This window comes from Canis lupus, chromosome 3, assembly GCF_003254725.2.
Source record: "Canis lupus dingo isolate Sandy chromosome 3, ASM325472v2, whole genome shotgun sequence".
Lineage (NCBI taxonomy): Eukaryota > Metazoa > Chordata > Mammalia > Carnivora > Canidae > Canis > Canis lupus.
The window spans coordinates 55,443,523-55,463,589 of record NC_064245.1 but is presented as its reverse complement, the minus strand read 5'-3'; the positions used below and the strand labels follow the sequence as shown (position 1 = coordinate 55,463,589).

General features: G+C 45.5%; 1 protein-coding gene across 3 annotated transcripts in view; it reads right to left on the bottom strand.

Annotated features, from left to right (window-relative positions):
- The window catches only part of ADAMTSL3 (ADAMTS like 3), a 338,177-nt gene that overhangs the window by 283,465 nt on the left and 34,645 nt on the right, over window positions 1-20,067 (bottom strand). For all 3 annotated transcript variants that reach the window (XM_025436861.3, XM_025436862.3, XM_049108513.1), the window contains exon 3: window positions 7,735-7,854. In XM_025436861.3, coding sequence (XP_025292646.3) covers window positions 7,735-7,854 — 120 coding nt within the window. The remainder of the gene's footprint in view (window positions 1-7,734; window positions 7,855-20,067) is intronic.

Here is a 20,067-nt window from a genome sequence, read left to right as displayed (position 1 = left end):
CCTGTCCTGTGCCCTGCACTTTGCCGATGGCAGACACAACCAAACCACTCCCTCTGCCATGCCACAGGGAAAGAAAGCCCTGGTGCACACTACAGAGGAACACATGTTTGGGAGCAGAGAAGAGAGGTTGGGCACACTCACTTTCATTTAAGGAGTGAGGATGACACAGTGGGGTTGCTTGAAGTGACCTAGTCTCCCAGTGCTTAAAGACGGAACATCTCCGAGCAGGGACTGGCCTGATCTCAGACAGAAGGGACAACTGAGCACAAGCATCAAGGGCTTTGTCAGGATGGGATGGGTCTCTCAGCACTCATGACCGCAGGGAGAGACTTGGTGGGAAAGCTGCATCTGGGACTGTTGACCTTCATCACCCAGTACACATCATTCATATCCACTTGGTGAGAGTGATTTAAAAATATCACATGGTACCCCAAAAAAATGAGTCTAGGAAGACAGCGTTAGGACAGGAAAGTGTCTGCATACTTCAAAAGCTGGACATTGAGTCTCCAATAACAGACCCTATTCTTTCATGCTTGAGAAATAGCTGATCTGCTAAAAGCTCAATGATAATGAAATTCAGAGTTCGTGTGTGCCAAAGCTGATCAGAACAGCATGTACTGCCTCATGTGCAACGTTCATGTATTTGCTCTGTGCCTGAACTGAGAACAGACTATAAGTTATCCCAATTAACGTATTCTTGTCCTCTCCTAATAGACCATGAGCTCGCCTTCTCATTAGATCGCTAAATCTTTGGAATATTTAAGGAGCATAACTACATTTGACCAAGATTACTCACTAACAAAGGAATGAGCTATTCAAGCTCAAATGGCATGCTGCTTAAAAACATTATACACACAGGCCAGAAACAACACGGAAACTCTCCTATCTGGAGAATATGTGAACACTCGTTTTGATTGGGGGCAGGAGCTGACAATACCCTATACATTCAAGGGCTGCATCTATATCATCTTCCACCAGAAATTTCAGAAGTTGGTATACACTTCCCAAGTTAAAAACTATTACATAAATAACTTGGAAATGTCAAGTGATATTTCTGAGGCCTGCCAACAGTTTAACCACAATGAAGCTCCTCGCCAAGATATTCATGAAAAGTTCAGAAGAAGTTACTTTGAGAAAGATGTACTCACAGCAAACAGATTTCTTCTCCTTAGAAAAAAAATGCATAAATCAATAGTTACAATACGGAAAAGGAAAATTAGGTTTGTCATAATAGTAGAATAAAAAAGACTTTTAAGAGAAGTTTAGAAATGAGACTACACAAAGACTTCATTATTAATATATTATTGCTACTACTAGTATTAAAAATTCATTCAAACATTTCTCTCATACTTTTCCTTCCCACAGATTAGATGTAAAAATGTCTTAACTGAGCTTAAGAGCAAAGAACAGGCACTTGGCTTTGCTACCGCCTGGCTGTGTGATCTTGGGTAAGACCCTGTTCCTCTCTGGGGTTCGGATTCCTCACCTGAAAAAACAGAATCCCTAGACGTCCTTCCAACTCTGACTTGCTACAATTCCAGATGCCTGTCAGGGCCACAGATCCAGCCCTCTGCCTCCCTGGCAATGGAAATAGTAGAGGAAAAACAAATTGGAGAGGCATTTTGAAACGAGAAATCACACAAATAGGCGGTCAGTGGCATCCAAGGAAGGAAAGAGAAGAGTCAACCGTGACTCCATCCAGAGCGTCATAATGCCTTAGGATTTTACAAAGACAGAATTTTACAAACATAGAATGAGTCACGTGAGAGTCTGGATCTGACTTCCGGAAAGTAACTGAAATTCTTAAAAAGGATGCCTGCCTGAGGGTGAGGCTGGGGCAGGGGGAGGGTGGTACTAGAAGTCAGGTTTTAAAAGCTAAAATGAACAGGAGGAAGTAGCAGGAGACAGTAAGAATTTGAAAATCAAGTCACCAAAAGCAATGGTAGATCAGTATAGGTGACAGAATTTTTAACTTGAAAAAAAGTTTTGAATCCACTTAAACGTGGGCAGTAAGAGACAAAGTAGGGGTTCCTTACGTGGAGTCCACAGGATAGAGAAGGTGACCGCAGAGAAGGGATGATGGGTACAAACAGGTGTACAAGGACCTCTATAACATGAGATCAAGGCATTCTCTAACCAGCTGCAAGCTTACATCAGAATTTATCCTGAGTTAATTTTAGCAAAGTCCAAACCCACGCAGCCTGGTCCCACATGCCTAGAGTCCAAATAATTAAAGTTTGTTCTGCCTTTTGATGTCTCATATCCTAAAGCTACCAAGGTTGACATTACACCAACATGTACACACACAAAGCACACTGACCTTAGGAAAATGAACATGGATCCTAATTTTTAAGTGCACTTGACCTCCTTTTATTCCACTATGGCTACCCATAAGAGGAAATGTATTTTAGCAATCCACAAGGTCCAGAAAGATGCACCTTCCACATTTCCCTGTACCTAACACATACTAAAAAATAAAACACAAAAATTAAAGATTATTTGTGCAAAACAAAGGGTCTTGCTAACTTTTTAAAAAAGATTTTATTTATTTGAGAGACAGAAAGCACAAGGCAGAAGCAGACTCCTCTTGAGCAGGGAGCCCAATTAGGGGCTCGAACCCAGGACCCTGAGATCATGACCTGATCCAAAAGGAGACGCTTAACCAACTGAGCCACCGAGGCACCCTGAGTTTTGCTAACTTAAAAAAAAGAGAAAGAAAGAAATGACTTCCAACCAAGAAAGACTACACCTAGAACAGACTTTTGTATCCATCCCCATAATAAACTTCTGAGGTTCCAAATTTAAGGCTTCTGTGAATTGGAGGTAAGGATGAAGACTTGCCACCCTCTTTCCCAGAAAGAGACACAGGCTGAAAGTGAGGCCCACCCCAATCAAACCAACTGCAGAATTCAAGACTCTGCTCCCTAGACCTGGCCCACATTCAGCTGTTCGCCTGTGAACAGGTCCTCTGCAGAATCAACTCCAAAACTACATGAGGAATGACAAAAGAATTTACCGCAGAGGCTGGCTAACTAACAAGTCTTTGAACCACAAACCCTTTGCTCATTGTCCCAAATGAACACGTGTTAACTACCTTGTACGACTGAAGCAATCCAACATCAGGATGCTGCCCCTGCAAGGATACGCTCACTTAATGGGAAGTCAGTGCCATTTTCACTTAGGCTACCATGTTCCACCCAAACTCTGAAAAAAAAAAAAAAAAAAAGTCATTCCTAGTGTGATAATAATTACACTTATAAATGCCATCAGAGTAGGGCAGCCCCGGTGGCACAGGGGTTTAGCGCCGCCTGCAGCCTGGGGTGTGATCCTGGAGACCTGGGATCGAGTCCCACATCAGGCTCCCTGCATGGAGCCTGCTTCTCCCTCTGCCTGTGTCTCTGCCTCTGTCTCTCTCTCTTGAATAAAAAAAAAAAAAAATGCCATCAGGTAGATAATTCTTAACTCCTGAAGGAATCAAGTCAAGAAGTTGCTAAGGAAGCAGCTCAGTAATATGAAATCCTTTCCTTAGGTCTACTGAGGTCTGTTGACTATGGTGAAAGCAGGATTTTTAGAAAAGAAGATCATTTTCTGGGGGATTCTTTTGAGAGAAGCAGCTAGATGGCTGAGGTTGGTGTGCCATAGTCTTCATTGTTTCAAACAATCATCTGGGTGTTCTTGAGTCGGTCACTTCATATCCAGAGTCTATGGTTCCTTCATTCATAAAATCAGGCATTTGAGCCAAGGTTTGTGCCAGCTATAAAATTCTATGATTCTCTAAGTAACAGTTTACTGCACCTCTGGCAACAAGGCCTCAATAATCAGAATGATCCAATTAACACTCTGTAATGCAGGCTATTCTAGCTATAGTTTCAAAAAAAAAAAAAACAAAAAAAAAAAAACCAACAGATTGTTCCAGAGTGGAAGGCATTCAGATCATGAAACACGACCACTTTGTTTTTCAAAACAAATGGCGAATCTGAGGTCCAAAGATGCTGAAAACCTATGTTAAATTACAAGCTCATTAGCAGCAGAAGCAAGACGAAGGCTGCCTGACTAGTCCCATTTGCACTGAGCCGCACCGCTCCCCCGCCCACTTCGGCCCTGCCGTCTGCTCCAGAAGCTGCCTCGGCCCCTGCAGAATCCACACTGTGCCTTTTATGTGACTCATTAAACACAGCCTACATCACAGCTGTGCTTTACTGGCCTCGGGGTTATTAGTTTTCCAGACACCTAATCTAGGAGATGTTGGAAGAGTGACCTTACAGGTCCTCCTGAAAGCAGGCCAAGAAAAAATACTCAAAAAAGTCCTAAGAGATCTGTTGAAGACAGCAAACATCTCTCCTCTACCTGCTTGCTCCCCATTTTTATCCAATGAGGATTTTGTAGATAGGAGAATCCCTGGCAACCCACTCCTGATGCTATAACTTCAGAAACCAGACAGCAGCCTCGACAGCATAAGTTCTCTGTTGCTCTGGCTTCAGGTGGCTCTGCCAGCAGAACGAGGCCTCTGTGCAAATCTACAAGCGCCTCAACTGGGTACATGCACCCCATGACTGCAGACGCTGCCCAGTGGCTGCTCACACAGACCAGCGCCTGTTTCTGGCCAGGACAGAGTCTGTGGATCCCAGCAGCTGCTGAGTGTGACAGGGGTGACACCACACACCTGTCCCCACCACTCTCCAGATGTGGACTCTGCACAGCGACAGAAGGACAGCCCTGAAAACCCTTTAGCGTCAGCCTGGGAATTCCCATGCAGGGACCAATGTCACATGCCACTCAATGTGCTGCTGCATGTTCCAATACAAGACAATTTGTTCCAAAGAATATAATTTATGGACATGAAACCCTAAAGTACATGGGATAGGCCAACTTGTCAACTCTCTCGGGCATAATGCTGTCTGAGAGAGGCCAGACACATCTGGGTACATGCGATGTGACTCCATTCATGTAAAATTCAAAATAAAAAGCACAACTGACAGAAGTCAGAAGGGTGATACTTCTTTGGTGGAGGTATATGGAGCTTCCTAGGAGTTGGACACGCTGTTTACTGATCTGGATGGTGATTACACAGATATTTAAAAGTTCATCAAATTCCATACTTTGTATGTGTGTACTTTTATATGCATGTTATACCTCCACAAAAAATTAATTAAAAATCCATTTTAATTAATTAATTTAATTAATTATTGTGTGAGGTCCCTGATGAGAGTGAAGAATATGCTTCCTCCTTTCCTTCAGCATAAGGATATCTGAGATGCTCCAAAAAGGGTCTTTGCAAATCATATGAGTCCTGACAATAGCTGGATCACATGCCTACATGCACCAGGCCCTATGCAGAGAGACTTAGATGAATGACCTCCTTTCATCCTTACAGCATTTCCTCGGGGTAGATGCCATCCACATCTCCATCTCACACAGGAAGCGTGAAGTGTGAAGCAAAGTAGCATGCCCAGAGTCACATAGGAAGTCAAGAGTCAGAAGCGGGATTCAAAACCCACACAATCTGACTCCAGACCTGTGCCCCTAATTGGTCTGCACATTTCATTGTGTGCTGCAGGGCCAGGAGATTTTTCAAGCTGGGTAACGCTAGACTCATTTTCTTTTCCCTCTGCCAGAGAGGGTCCTGCCAGTACAATGCAGGCTGCATGCTCGGCATTAAGAGGAAAAGAAGACCAAGGCCCAGGGTGATGGACTCTCTCTAGAAGAGTGTGTTCTAGAGTTCATTTAGGAGATACACCTAGTTTGGTACAAAGGCCCGTGTCTCTTGTTTCCTTTGCCTTTGCCAGCAGAAAGCAGGCCCTATTGCTGACTTGTTATCATCTGACTTTAAGAGAAACACACAATAGGGAGGATACAGAATGTTTTCAGGTGCTATTCACTGGGGCTTTTTGGAACACCGTGTTTCAGGGCAAAATTTCCACAGCATGCCACACACTTTGATGATCTCCTTTAGGCCTTTTGAAAAGGCTGAAGGGGCTTATTTTCCTCTTTTTCTAGCTTGTATATTGTTATTATATTAAATATAAATACAGCGTGTCCTTAGGACGTGGAGAAGGCATTAACCACTCTTTAATTAAACAGTACGTAGCTCATGATTTTCCAGACACCCTCTTTTATCCTCTACTGCCCTCTCAATTAGCTCCCTGAAGTTCTCACACCAAAACCTGCTGGATCATTGATCTCTCAATTAAAAGCAGCCATAAATTACAGGCCCCATAAAAATCCACTGGGGAGAAGGATAGAAACCAACTTAATGATAGCTTAGACCCCACTAGCAGCTGGGTCCCAATGCCCATCCGAAGTATAACTGGGCTTGGTTACATTAACGTGGGATTGCCCCCCTTCTGCTTCCCACAGCAACAATTCACACACACGCTCATCAAGATACTTGGAAAACTAATTGCACCTTGAAAAGTTTTATTAAAAATTGGTCTCCTCTCACCACTGCTCCTGAGCACCTGGGTAGCTCCCTGCACACAGCTGGGACCCTGTGTTCATAGCCTGCCCCTCACCCCAACCCCAGGTGCAGACCCAAATGTCCCAAGTGCAGACTGCTCAGCAGCAGCCTGGAGGATGGAAACAATGGGGCCTCCCCCAAGTTGGGATGCAGGGTGCTGGGGACAGACCACCATTCCTGCCACCCTCTGCACCAGACTCAGCCTCCCTCACCAGGCTGGTAACTCTCACCTCATCTCCAGAGCTCTGCCTGCCCAGCTTGCCCACAGCCAGGCCCGCACCCTATTATCACATCTCACACCTGCCCACATGCCAGAGCGACCAACCCAGAGCTGCCACTCCTGAGAAGCACCTTTCACTCCCTAACTAGCCTACTGCAATCAGGCCTTGACCACACAGAAGAGTACTCTCGGTCACTGGGCCACCTTGCTCTACACCATCATGTGCCCTGAGGAGACATTCTCACCCCATTCTGCATCTGCACCTGGCCCTGTAGGTGCCAAGCTCTGCCAGGACCACCCAAGTCCTCCATCCCCTCACTGCCCATACGTCCATCCCCATAAGTCTCACCCTACTGCCTCATGAATTCAGGCCTCACCTCTGCATTTGGCAGAGTGGACATGCTTTGCTTCAAACAAGTTGTGAGTAATTTCAGACACATACAACCCTTCATGCAGTTAAGGCATCAACATGAGCTGGAGTGGAAGGGAACCAGTCCCACGGGCCCAGCTTCCATGCCTCAGCCAAGCACAGCCTTGTTCTCTGGTGAGCTGCCATGAGCTCCAGTGTGTCACACACACACACACACACACACACACACACACACACAGAGGCACACCTACCTTGTTCCTTTCTGCAAAGTGGACAAAAAAAAAAATCCATTTGGCACTGGTGAAAGAAACGAAGCAAACGCCAGAAGGGCAAAGAAAGGAAGGCTTATTCAGAAAACAATAGTCCTGTATGATTTCAGATAATAAATAAATTTGGTGATCACTAAAATGAATGAATCCATCATAGATTTCCAATAAAAATAAGAATAAGAAAAAGTGATTCAAGCTGACATCCCAACCAGAGCAAGAACCACACATTGTATAGGAAATTGTATGCAGGCATGGGCAGCCCAGAGATCTGGGATCCTTCCAGAGAGTCAATGGCTTATTGTACTAGTTGTGCCAAGGAGGGAAAAACATAATTATTTTGAAATTATTTTTGAGAAACTGTTTCCTGCCCACTGGCAAATGGCAAAGCCAAAGGTAGGCTCTTTTAGGAGGTTCTTACCTGATCATCATAGCGGTAGGTGAGGAACTGTTCACCCGTTGTGTCTTCAAGAAAACTTCCCTGGGGGGAGAGTGCAAACTCAGGAAGGAAGTAGGCTCCAGGGGACTTCTCTGCTGTGGTCTGAAAGGTAAAGTCACCGGGTTACAAATAAGGCCCCATGAGGACCCCCTGGCAGGCAGTCCTTATGGCAGGGCGATTCCCAGGGCATCGCCCTGCTGAAGGATGTACCAAGAAGGGAAGTGACCTTGCTCAAGGCCAAGGTGAGATGGGTCTGCGTGAGACCCTGCTAGGCTAGGACATCCTGCTGGTCCCCCTCAAACTGGTATGCACAGTATGTGCTCCCTGACACCTACCCCCTTCCACTCCCCATTCCCACAACCATCCCCAAGATTCAGCTATAGGACAGTTAACTTAAGTGCTATTGTTGCAAATCCATTGCTTCCAGACTTTCTTTCTTTTCCTTCCTTCCTCCCTTCTTCCCTTTTCACTCCTTCCTTCTTTCCTTTCTTCCTTCCTGCTTTGTTTGGTGAAGGAGTAAGAAAAAAGCTTTTTTCCGCACTACCAAAGAAACGTACATTCACCATGGAAACCTTTGAAGATCCAGATGAACACAAAAGAAAATAAAAAGTACCCCATAATCCCTTCAACCTCTAATAACCACTTTTAATTGTTTTGGCATATTTCCTTTGAGAATTTTTTTCTCATAATGCTTTGGATGTTTATAGAAAAATCCAAGATGAAATAAACATGGCTTTTACAGAAAGGCTCCATTTGGTTCACGGAAAGCTCAAGCACTGGCATCTGAGTCATTAGACTAAGCCCCCGTTGTCAGGGTTGAGGGGGGTCAGGGAGAAGAATCATCTCCTGGAGACTATGGGTGGGTCCAACAGCCCAGGGGACTTGCTGCCATCGCTTGCTATCACCTGCATCACTTGCCATCATCACCTGCAGCCTGGAAGAGCCCAACCAGGAAAAGTTGGAGCATGAAGAGGGCTTACCAGGATCACTGCCTTGACTGGTTGACAAGGAAGAAAGAGATAAAGTAGATGGAGCACCCCCCTCACCCCCGAGTGCAGACCCATCTGGTCCAGGAACACAGATCACTGACTCTACCATCAAAAGGGTACCTCACTCCCCCTGCTTGAGAAGGAGTAAGAATCAAAGAAAGAGGACACAGGTGCTACTCTGAGGAAAACACTCTGCAAATGGAAAGAGTGAGGAGTAAAAGTACCCCTCAAATAGCTCTGCTCGCCCAATGGTCACCTTTTAAAACCTCAGCAGGAACTTCAGTTCAAGCAAAACACCCATTCGAACACTGCACTTTAAAAAGTGAAATTGGTATCTGATAGCTTTGGGAAGGCACAGAGAACAGATAACTCTCTGTTTTGGATGGCACTAGAAGGTTCCAAAAACTTCAGAAGTTTTTTTATTAAATTTCATCCACACAAGGGTTTCTGCACCCTGTGAATGACAGGAATCTTCCCAGAGCCACACAGCCCACATCTCCCTTGCCAGCCCTCTGAGTGGCTTGCGTGAGTCCAGGTTACTCCGATCTGCAGTGAGGAAAATAGGGCAATCCTCAGCAAACGTTCTGCATGGTAAGCAGCAAAGTCTCCCTTGACACAGGCCTGTCATCTCAGTGTTCAGACCAGCACCGTGTTCTGTGCAGGTTTTCTCTATTATGCCACCTTCTATGGGGGGAAGCTTGCTCCAGAAATCACTGGGGTCACCTGCAGCCCGCAGCAGTGCCAGGGTGTCAAGACTCTGGCAGGGAAGTCTGTCTAGGCCCCACCAGAGGCACAGAATGAATCTATCCCACCTGGCCAGTCAGTGCTCTGATGATTGCTGGAGATTACTGCTAAGTGGTCCGGGAAGGAAAGGAAGAGAGGCTAATACTGCAGACCCCACAGAGACAACGTGGCTCTCACACGTTGTGGTGCTGTTTTATAGATCTCAACATGCAACCCCAGAAAAAGCAAAAAAATCTCTCCAGGACTCCTGCTTTCACTTTTTGGTAGTTATTAGCATAGGGGGGAAATATGACAGACTCTAGGCTTGACTGTAGCTATAGCTGATTGCCTTCTGCTTTCTGACCTGCTTTTCCAATCTTAAAATTTTATCAGGCTTAAAAAAAAAAGTGAGACAGGAATAAAAATGTCCATGTGAAAATAGGAGGTGAATTTAACAATAAAACTTCTTACTTCTGTGTATATTTTCCTAGCAAGTTTGAGTATGTGTCAAAGTCCAATTATTCTCACCAAAGAGAAATACATGTAGGTAAACCTCAGGGGAAATTCTACATGACTACAAGACAACGATTTTTTTCATCATTTTTTTAAAGATTTTATCCATTTATTCATAAGAGACAGAGAGAGAGAGGCAGAGACAAAGGCAGAGGGAGAAGCAGGCTCCCCACAGGGAGCCCGATGCAGGACTCAATCCCAGGACCCCAGGATCACGACCTGAGCAGAAGGCAGATGCTCAACCATTGAGCCACCCAGATGCCCCTGGATTTCATCTTAAGACAGTTCATATAAACTGGTTACCAACATGCCTAGCAAATACTCCGTAAAATGTAGTTGCTGTAGTTGTGATTTGCCTCTGTTGCATTTAGAATTCATAGAATCATAATTTTAAATGCCTACAGAGACTTGTCACACACCACAGAGCCAAAGCCAGGCCTGGAGTCCATGAGAGGCTATGTGCGAAGACACAGCTCCCATTTCCAAAGGGTGGGTGCTGGAAGCAGCCCAGGGTCATCACCTAAAGATAGCTCCCTGAATGCAGGGGGCCTTCTTTTTTTATTATTTTTTATTTTATTTTTATTTTATTTTTTTTTTGCAGGGGGCCTTCTAATACAATGCTTTATATTTAGCTGACCACATGTTCCACATGTATTTACTGAGCACCTACTAATGCCTGGAACCATTCTAAGAGCTATGGCTACAATGAGGAACAAGAAAGATAAGGTCCTTATTTTTATGGAGGTTTCATTCTAATGAGAAGAGAGAGATGATAAGTAAATAAATTTGTAAACAAGACAAAGCTCTAAGTACCATAAAGGAAATAAGTAGGGTGATATGCAGATAAAGTTGAGTCTTCAGAAAGAAAGGGGGTGAGTGAGGCTGATCCAAGATGCACAAGGAAGAGAGCAGCAGGAAAGGGAGAGAAAGAAGAATGGAAGAGGCAGGACGTGTAGAGCACTGCAGGCCCAGGCAAGGGTTAGAGAACCACCAGGTGTATCTCAAATACTGACCACATCATGGAGGCTGGGTTAGAAGGTGGCAAGAATGGAACCACAGAGACCAGTTGGAGGGCTGTTGCACTAATCCAGGTGAGAAGGGATGATTCCTTGGACAAGGATGATGGTGGTAGAAAAGGGGAGAGCAGGATGGACAAGAAGTAGAACATTCAACACTTGCTGATGGGAGAGAAGAAGGGAGAATCAAGGATAATTTCTGGGGTTTTGGCTTGAGCAACAGGTTATAATAGAATGCCAGGGATGCCCAGGCCTGGTAGGATAAGAGGGACAAAGAGGTGATAGTTCTGTTCAAGTCACGTGAAGTTTGAGATGCCTATGAGACATCCATATGGAGAGCTTGAGTTGGGTGTTGAATACACAAGTCTGGAGCCCAGAAGGGTGGCCTAAGGCTGAAGACAGAGATTTGGAAGTCATCATTGACATTTTCTTACATACATACTCATGTATTCATAGTCATCCTACCTGAAAAGACCCGCCCTGGAGAAAGAGTTTGGCAGATAAGAGGGTTTTGTCTGGGGCCCTTGATAATTCTAATGTCTGAAGGTGAGTAGAGAAGGAGCAAGCCAAAGAGGTGAAAACTGGTAATCATTTAGAGAAGAATGAAGAGGGAAAAAAAAGAGAAATATTGAGTCATGGAAGCATTCAGCATCAAAGAGAGTGGCCAACTACCTTGAATGTCCCTGAGAGATTGAATAAGATGAGGCTGGAGGAGGGTCCCCTGGGTGTGGCAACAGGAGGTCATTGTTGACCTTGACAAGAGTAGGTACAGGGGAGGAGCAGGGACCACGGGAATGGGTTTGGGAACTGGACAGAAGAAGAGGAAGAAAAGGTAAGCTAGAGGGAAGGTGGAAGTATGGGCAGAATTTTTAAAGATTGGAGGAACGAGAGCTTGTGTGCTTGGTTATGGGAATCATCTAGTGGTAAGAGAGACCATGGAGGCGACAAGAGAGAGAACTGCAAGAGTGGGGCTCTTAAGAAGACAGAGGAATGGGTTCAAACTGAATGGAGAGTCTGGCTTTCATAAAGATGAGAGCCCTTGGTCCATGTAGGTCTCCACCATGCTACACCCCCCGACTTCGATCCTCCATCCATCTTCCCTATGCTTATTCCTGTGACATCCTTCTACTGGGTCCCAAAGTCACCCACCCATGTCTATCACTCCACTTCCCATCTCCAAGCTGGCTTTCCTTCCCAGGCCCCTCTGCAGCTGCCCTACAGATGAAAGAGCCTGTGCCCACATTTCCCCCCAAACAGCCGCTTTCCATGGTATGGTGGGATGTCCTGAGCCTGGTGTACATTCAATCCTCCAAAGGTTCCTTTAGTAACACCACAACACTTCCCTGCATTCAGGGTATTCTGACTGTGTTTCCATACTATTAAAAACAGCTACAGACATTTAGCTCCAATAAGCTTTCTTTGCTCTGCTTAAATTCAGGTTGGGTAAAATGAGGAATGTTAGCCCTACATTTTATTCCTACCCCAGGCTTCTGTCTCTCCTCCCAGGCCCACTGAGGTGTTGCATTTTGTTCCCCAAGGCAGAGTTGAGTGTCTCTATCACATCTGCCATTCCCCACAGCAGGTGTGTGGGCAAAAAGGAGGAAGGACAGGTGGGCTGCAGGGCCTGAGCTACCCAGGACAGGGTGCTTCCTCCAGAGAGCAACCCCAGTTCCACCTGCAGGAGTCCAAGGTTATTAGTCCCTGGGCTACCATAGATTCTCTCTACACTCACATCTCACTCCTTGATACTACTGAAAAATAATGCAGATTTTATACTCATCTCTTTTTATCAAAATCTTTACTCCTGAGTAAATATCTGATCATTGAAGACTTGATTCTAAAGCTCTGGTGCAATCCAAGTCCTTTCCCTCCATAGCAGCAAGGGTGAACCAAGGTCACGTTGCCCAACTATGGCTGTCTGAAATTTGAAAAGGTGTACTGTGCCATCCCACGATTATGAAAGCCCAGCACCTGAAAAGACCCCCCTCAGTCATCTAATCCAGCCTGTCTAGCTCAGGAATCCTGCTAGATGCCCTGCAGTCTCTACTTGAATACCTTTAGTGATGGGGAGCTCACTCCCTTCCAAGACAACAGGAATCTGTCAGAATCTAGGGAGTTCACAGACACCACACTGGTGGTGTCTGAAGTGGTCCTCTGTTCCCCAGTTGAGGTATGAGGTGCTCTGGGCATCCATCAGGCGGAGGATGCCAGGAGAGCAGTGCCCCTCCCCCACAAACACACACATTCTGAGTTGAATTCCAGAGTCTGAGCACAGAAGCATCTGAGTCCCAGGATTACAAAATGCAAGCAACTTCAGAGTCACTCGAATCCCAATCCCTCTCCAGGAGCAGCATTTCTCCTGCAGCATCTCTGACCGTCCAACAAAGCAGTCATGAGAGGCCCTCTAGAGAGAAATCCAGGGAAAAAGGAAATCAAGCCTACTCAGCACCCACTGTGAGGTGGGATTTGTGAAAAGGGTCTCATTTCATCTCGTTTTGAGTGGGTGCCATTTGTGTCATTTCACACATGAAGAAACCAAGACGCAGGAGGGCAGGCGATTTGACCAGGAGCACAGGAACGCCCAGCGGCTGCGTGCAAGGTCAGGCCATAGAGTAGCAAGAGTGGAAGGGAAGGCAGAGGGAGGAAAGCTGGGCCAGGAAGTGTGCAATCTTCCCAGGGCACAGGTCCAGGGCCCAGAGAGAAGCTGCCAAAATGTATCATCCCCCAGCCACTGTCCGCAGCTGCCGAGTCACCAGGGATGGGGTCAGAAGGAATCCAAATGGTCCCTCCAGGGACCATGAATCTGAGACCTGGGGATGCAGCTGTGTCTCCAGCTCCCGCTCCAGCTGAAGGCTCTGACTTTGGCAGGAGGAAGTAGCTGTGCAATGCCAATTCGAGGACAAGATTTCAGCGTCCCAGGCCTCCATCTGTACCCCATAAGGAGGGAGAATGCCTATCAGGACTGAGCAAAAGGTTTGGCTGATATAATGGAAGGAGAGAGAAGCAGGAGTGAAGAGGGTGTCCTATATTTAGAAAATGGGGCCCCATGTGCCTCAAAAGTCAAGCAATCACCAGTTAAGAAAAAATACCATGTGATTCCCATTGAAATTCAATAAGCCAGTTTACACACTTCTCCCAACTTGGTCTGTGCATACCCATGGAGCATGCACCTCCCTCCAGAGTGTGCACACAGCCAAACACCACCCCACTAGTCTACAGACTTGTGGTCAGTGAAGGCCACCAAGCCTTTTTCCCACGTGCCACTGCAAAGCCATGTCTCTGCACTCTGAGAGCCAGACTGCCCTGTTCCCCATCGTCCACATCCTCTAGATCCAGCCCATTACTCCAGCCCGTCAAGACTTTGGATCCTGATTCCATCTATCAGAATACACAATCACTGTCTCGTCACTTTACATCAGCCCAAATTTGAGCAGCATGCCCTCTATCTGCATCTTTGTCACTGCCACACAAAGGCTGAGCAGGAACAGAGCTGAGATCCGGGCCCTCTACCAAGCTGAGAAGAGCCTGTCTCCAGGCTGATGGTGACTCCACCCAGTTCCGGTCCTCTCATTTCAGATGTCTGCATGTTGGCCACGTGAGGACTCAAAACACACCTTAAGATACTTCACATCTACAGTGACACAGACAAGGCATGAAGATGGGAGATGGGGATGCCTGGGTGGCTCAGCGGTTGAACATCTGCCTTTGACTCAGGGCCTGATCCCAGATTCCCAGGATCAAGTTCCACATCGGGGTCCTTGCATGGAGCCTGCTTCTCCTTCTGCCTATGTCTCTGCCCCCCTCTCTCTCTCTCTCTCTCTCTCATGAAGACTCTCTCTGTCTCTGTGTGTGTGTGTGTGTCTCATGAATATATGAATACTAAAATCTTTAAAAAAAAAAAAAGATGGAAGACAGAAGAACTGATATCCCAACGGATCTTCATAGGTTGGGACAAAGGCTAAACTCACGAGGGCAAGGCCTAGAGACCCTAATGCAGGCATCCCACTCAGAACACCAGCACTTAGCAGAAAATTATTAAGGTTCCTATCTGGAATATTAATGCACAGGAAGCCAATCTTGATTCACAGAAACCAAGAGCTGCAGGGGCAAGTTCACTATCTGGATGGGAGGTTGGGACCACTCCTCCAAATGGTCATACTGGATGAGTCTAGAAGTGTGCCTTGCAGACAGAGCAGATGGAAGCCCCAGGCCCTGGGGACAGTCTGCAAAGACTGTCTCTGGAGGGCCCTGGGGGTTGTTCTTCCTGGCCTGGATGCACATAGGACCTTACAGTCTGCACCCAGAGCCCACGGGGGAAAATCAAGTGAACCAATATTATTTAAACTCAGCATACCAACCACATGTTTGCTCCAAAAAGCATGATGGGCATTTTGTCTCTTGAACCTACAATGGTTGTTTAAAAAACAAAACAAAACTTTCATTTTGTTTTTTCAAATAGGATGTCATCATTCCAAGACTTTTCAAAGTCTTAGGTGTCCCAACACTTCCTGATATAAAACACATTTTATATCTGTGAAACACATATAGATGTAAAACATACACATATATAGGAAACATATTTACTTTGGCAGGATTGGAAAAGTGGGCAAAAAGAAAATTAGTTTTCACGTTTTTTTGTTAGTTTTTAAAAATTTATGCTAGGGATTTAAGATTTATCTTCCCTATTTACCATCAACTAATATGTCCTCCTGATATTGTTGGGTTGAAAGACTGAATATTTGGATAAACATCTGAATATGCCTTGGCCAAAAGACCATGTAGTTTCAAACTTCAGCTTCTACTCTGGGTCACGTTTTCAAAAGCAATATGAGCTAGCGGCAGGCCCTCCTGGATCCCTCCAGGAGCTGTGAGGTGGGGGGTGCCATGGGGGCATGCATATTCAGAAAGAGCTGTTCCACACAGGAGGTCTTTTCCCTGAATTTGTCATTAGGACTCTTTTTAGCAAATTGGAATTTGGATCTAATACACATCATTCACAGCACTAGTCCGCCTGCCACTAAGCATGTATGCTCTCTCTAATTTTCTCTCTTTCCCTTCCTTCCGCCCTACACACACACACACACACACACACACACACACACACACTGACAGAACTAAGGGTCATGGGTGAAATGATCTTGCTGGAACAGATTTCATCCTTCAGTTTCCTGAAAGGAGAAAACCTGAAAGTGGAGTCCTAACACCTCTTTACATCTCTGAACCTTCCTTAGTGCTCAGGGTTGGGCTTTGTGCACAGAAGACATTAAGCAATTCATGTTCTTTTCCAGACAAAGCCACACAGGTCGACCCCTCCGCCTCCACAGAGCCCTTGCAGGAGCGATGCCTGAATATTCTCTCCACCACAGAAAGACCAAAATGCTCTGGCTGAAGAACGCGCTGGCATTTCACAAGGGGGTTATTTAAAAACTCCACTATTACTCTGAATGGGGAGAGGAGCGAAAGCCTTCCCCTGCCAATATACACAATACAGATCCTCATTTTCTGGACCCACCCCACCCCCAAAATTTTATTTAAGAGTTCAGGTTTTTTTTTCAAGACCTTGAAGTTAGCTGAGCCACTGGAATCAGCCTCAATTAGCAAAATGTCACATGGAAATACTCTCCCTTAAAATACCTCAGGGGAAAACACTGAATATCGTATCCCCTAAACACGGCTCCACCAGTAAAGAAAAAACACTAGGTGGATGGTCACCTCAAACCCGACCAGACTATACATTCACCAACACAGGCAGCCCTGTCCCTCCGTGCTTCCCTCCTGGTCCAGTCCCACTGGTGCAGGCCGCACCCCAGAAGTCAGCAGAGGAGGGGACCCCCAGCTGCTGCCCCCCCCCCCCCAAGCACTGGATGAAGATGCTGTGTGTCTGGGAACAACTGACCAGGAAGTGCTCACCTCGAGCTCCCTCTGCGACCCTCCCCACCCCCACCCCCTGATGGGGCTTGGGTGCTCAGGGAGGAACACTCCCAGGCCCAGCATGGGCATGGCCCTCTGCACTTTGATCTGAAAGTGAAGCATGTATTTTCCCACAGCCTCTCCACCACTAACACTCATGATTATCTCTCTGGCAGAGAAAAGGCATCTTTGCTTTTTAAATCAAGCACAAACAAGTATTTTATTTTACCAAAGTGGTGGAGAGGTTTCGGGAAGCCCAAAAGCATGGCCTGTTCCAAGCAATTCTTGGGTTCCCTGCATCTACTCGGTTACTGGGTCCATCTGTGTTTATTATGCACCTACTGTGCATTGAGGCTGTTTTTGACACAGAGAATTCAGCAATCAATGCAACAGATGAGAATCACTTTTCCCAAGGAGCGTTAGCATCTTAACTAAGGGAAGCGGAAAATGAACACAAAAAAAAGAAAAAGAAAAAAAAAGAAAATGAACACAAGAGATACATAAAGTGCATATACTTACATCACATGGGAAATGATTTGGGGGAGAGAACAAATTGCAGTTTTAAAGAGAGGGGTCACGGTAGGCCCAGGTAGATCAAAGTGCCTTGTGGAATCACCTTTTGTTTTTTTACTTTTTCTGATTATCAAAACTGATGAGTTTGAGGTTTAGAAATATCTGCATTTGCTAAGACCCTGGCTGGGATCTGTAGGGCTCTGGACTCATCTGCTCCTACCTACAGCAGCGGTGTGACCCTTTGCTCCTTGGCCCCAAGTTCCTCTCTGCCTTCACAGTCATCCAACTCAGCCCGGCCAGGCCCCAGGGCTCCTCCCTAACTGTTCCAACATCTCCTGCTTCCAGTGAGCCACAGCCTGACCCGCCCAGGCCCCAATAACACAAGTGCGGTGTGAGCGTGCAGAAAACACACCAGTGGACAACCCATTACTTCTGCGGGCATGCTACCTCTGTTGCCAACCTCGGCGCCCATTACTGGGTATCAGGCATATCTGGGTGTGTGCCTCAGGCATGAATTTGCATGAACTCAGTAGCAAGAAAGGAAGGAAGAAGAAAATAAAAAGAAGGAAAGAAAGAAAGGAAAGGAAAAAAGAAAGAAAAAAAAAAGCGTTACCAGCTCTTCCTGATTTGGCAATGAGACACCACCCAACCTGACACAGTCCAGAAACACGTCGGGGACATATTCATGTTTATTCAAGATTTTTCTCACCCCTACAGTTTTATTTCTTTCAGGAAACAGCTCGTCTGTGTGGCTGAAATCATGCAGGCTTTCAAAATCCAGCCTTCCAAGAGAAGAAAAAGACAGAAATGTGCTGTTTGCACATACTCTGAAAAACATTTATATTCATCATAAGCCGGTTTGTTTTTCTAAGCTTAGCAGGGCAGGAAATCTTCAGTGCTAACACGTCAGCAGAGCTGCCAAATGTGCTGTTGGGATGCTCCTGCCTTTCAGAATTCTTAAATTAGGAAGATAGTGATTTAGAGGCAGCGGTGTCTGTGGTCCATGTGTATAAAATGGCATCACACTAATTTCCACAAACTACAAAAAAACTGAGGGATTTGCACAAAAAAATGCTAAGGACTTCTTGAAAGTAAAAGGTGATGCTTTTATAAAATTAAGATGCTAATGGGGAATCTGGGTGGCTCAGTCAGTTAAGTGTCCAATTCTTGGGTTTGGCTCAGGTCATGATCCTCGGGGTCATGAGATCGAGTCCCATGTCGGGTTCCACACTCAGCTGGAAGAGTCTCTAGACTCTCTCTCTCCCTCTGCCCCTCCCCCTACTCATGCTGTTTCTCTCTCAAATAAATAAATAAATCTTTTCAAAAAAAATTAAGATGCTAACATCAACCCCAATGGTAACAAAGCTCTACTGGAACCATAAATCAGCAAAAGAAATTATCACAAACACATCACCTTTTGTTACAAAAGAGAAAGAGAAAAAGAGATACAAACTATAGTCTTTGATCCAAGTGGAGTGTTGGCCATGATACAGGTTTATGGATTTAAGTTGATATATGTTAAGGTCTAATTTTAATTTCTTAATGATACATGGAATGATAAGTCTTTTCTTTTGAATTCTTAAAACATCATCACCCCATTCCATATTTGTTTGACATGAAAACGTCACATAGTTTTAAGTCCTGAATAAACAGGATTAGTTTTGCAAGTGGTGCCAGATACACAGACAATCACATTCATACACTAATCACATTTGGAGACACTGGACATCTGTTACAATTGATAGATTGATAGATGTTCAAGTTTAGAAATGGAGTCAGGTTTGTAGTTGTGTGTCCAGGCTCCAGCCCACCTCCACCAGAGACCATGTGGCTCCTGGCACGCCTTTCCCATTTCCAGTGCTTGCTCACCACATTGTTAAACAGGAGGACTGGCGTAGATGAGCTCCCAAATCCTCCATGACTGGAGAAAACTCAGGCAAGATGAAAGTGTAGTAATTTTGTTTATTGACTGTATCTTTATATTATCGAAGGAATATTGTTAATATGAATTTAGAAAGTCTCCTGTGGTGGGGAAAAAAAAAAACAAGGGGCGCCTGGGTGGCTCAGTGATTGAATGTCTGTGTTTGGCTCAGGGCATGATCCCAGGGTCCTGGGATTGAGGTCTGCATCGGGATCCCCACAGGAAGCCTGCTTCTCCCTCTGCCTATGTCCCTGCCTCTCTCTGGGTCTCTCATGAATAAATAAAACAAATCTTAAAAAAAAAAAAAAAAAAAAAAAAGTCACCCAGCAGTCAACGCAACACTCTGGCATCCTTTATAATGAGAGTCATTGCATTTTCTTAAACCAAAGGCAGGTCCAAGAGAGAACAGCACAATGACCCCCTTAGTGACTCACAGGGCCCTCACATACAGCTCACAAATCCCAAAATTAAAAGAAAAACACAGAATAGTTTCAGGATGAAAGAGTCAAAGCTGCAGACGTTAACCTTCTTCTGCCCCCACCCCACTGCCACTGCAGAGAGGAAGCTCGTGTAAGGTACATTTGTACTGAGACTCAGTTTCCTCACCTGTAAAATGGAGGTGAAAACCTTATACCTCCCCTAACTATTTAATAAAATAATGCAAACGGTAGTGCTCCTTAAACTGTTAGGATCTGCACGGGGTATGGTACCATGGTTGTTAACATGCATG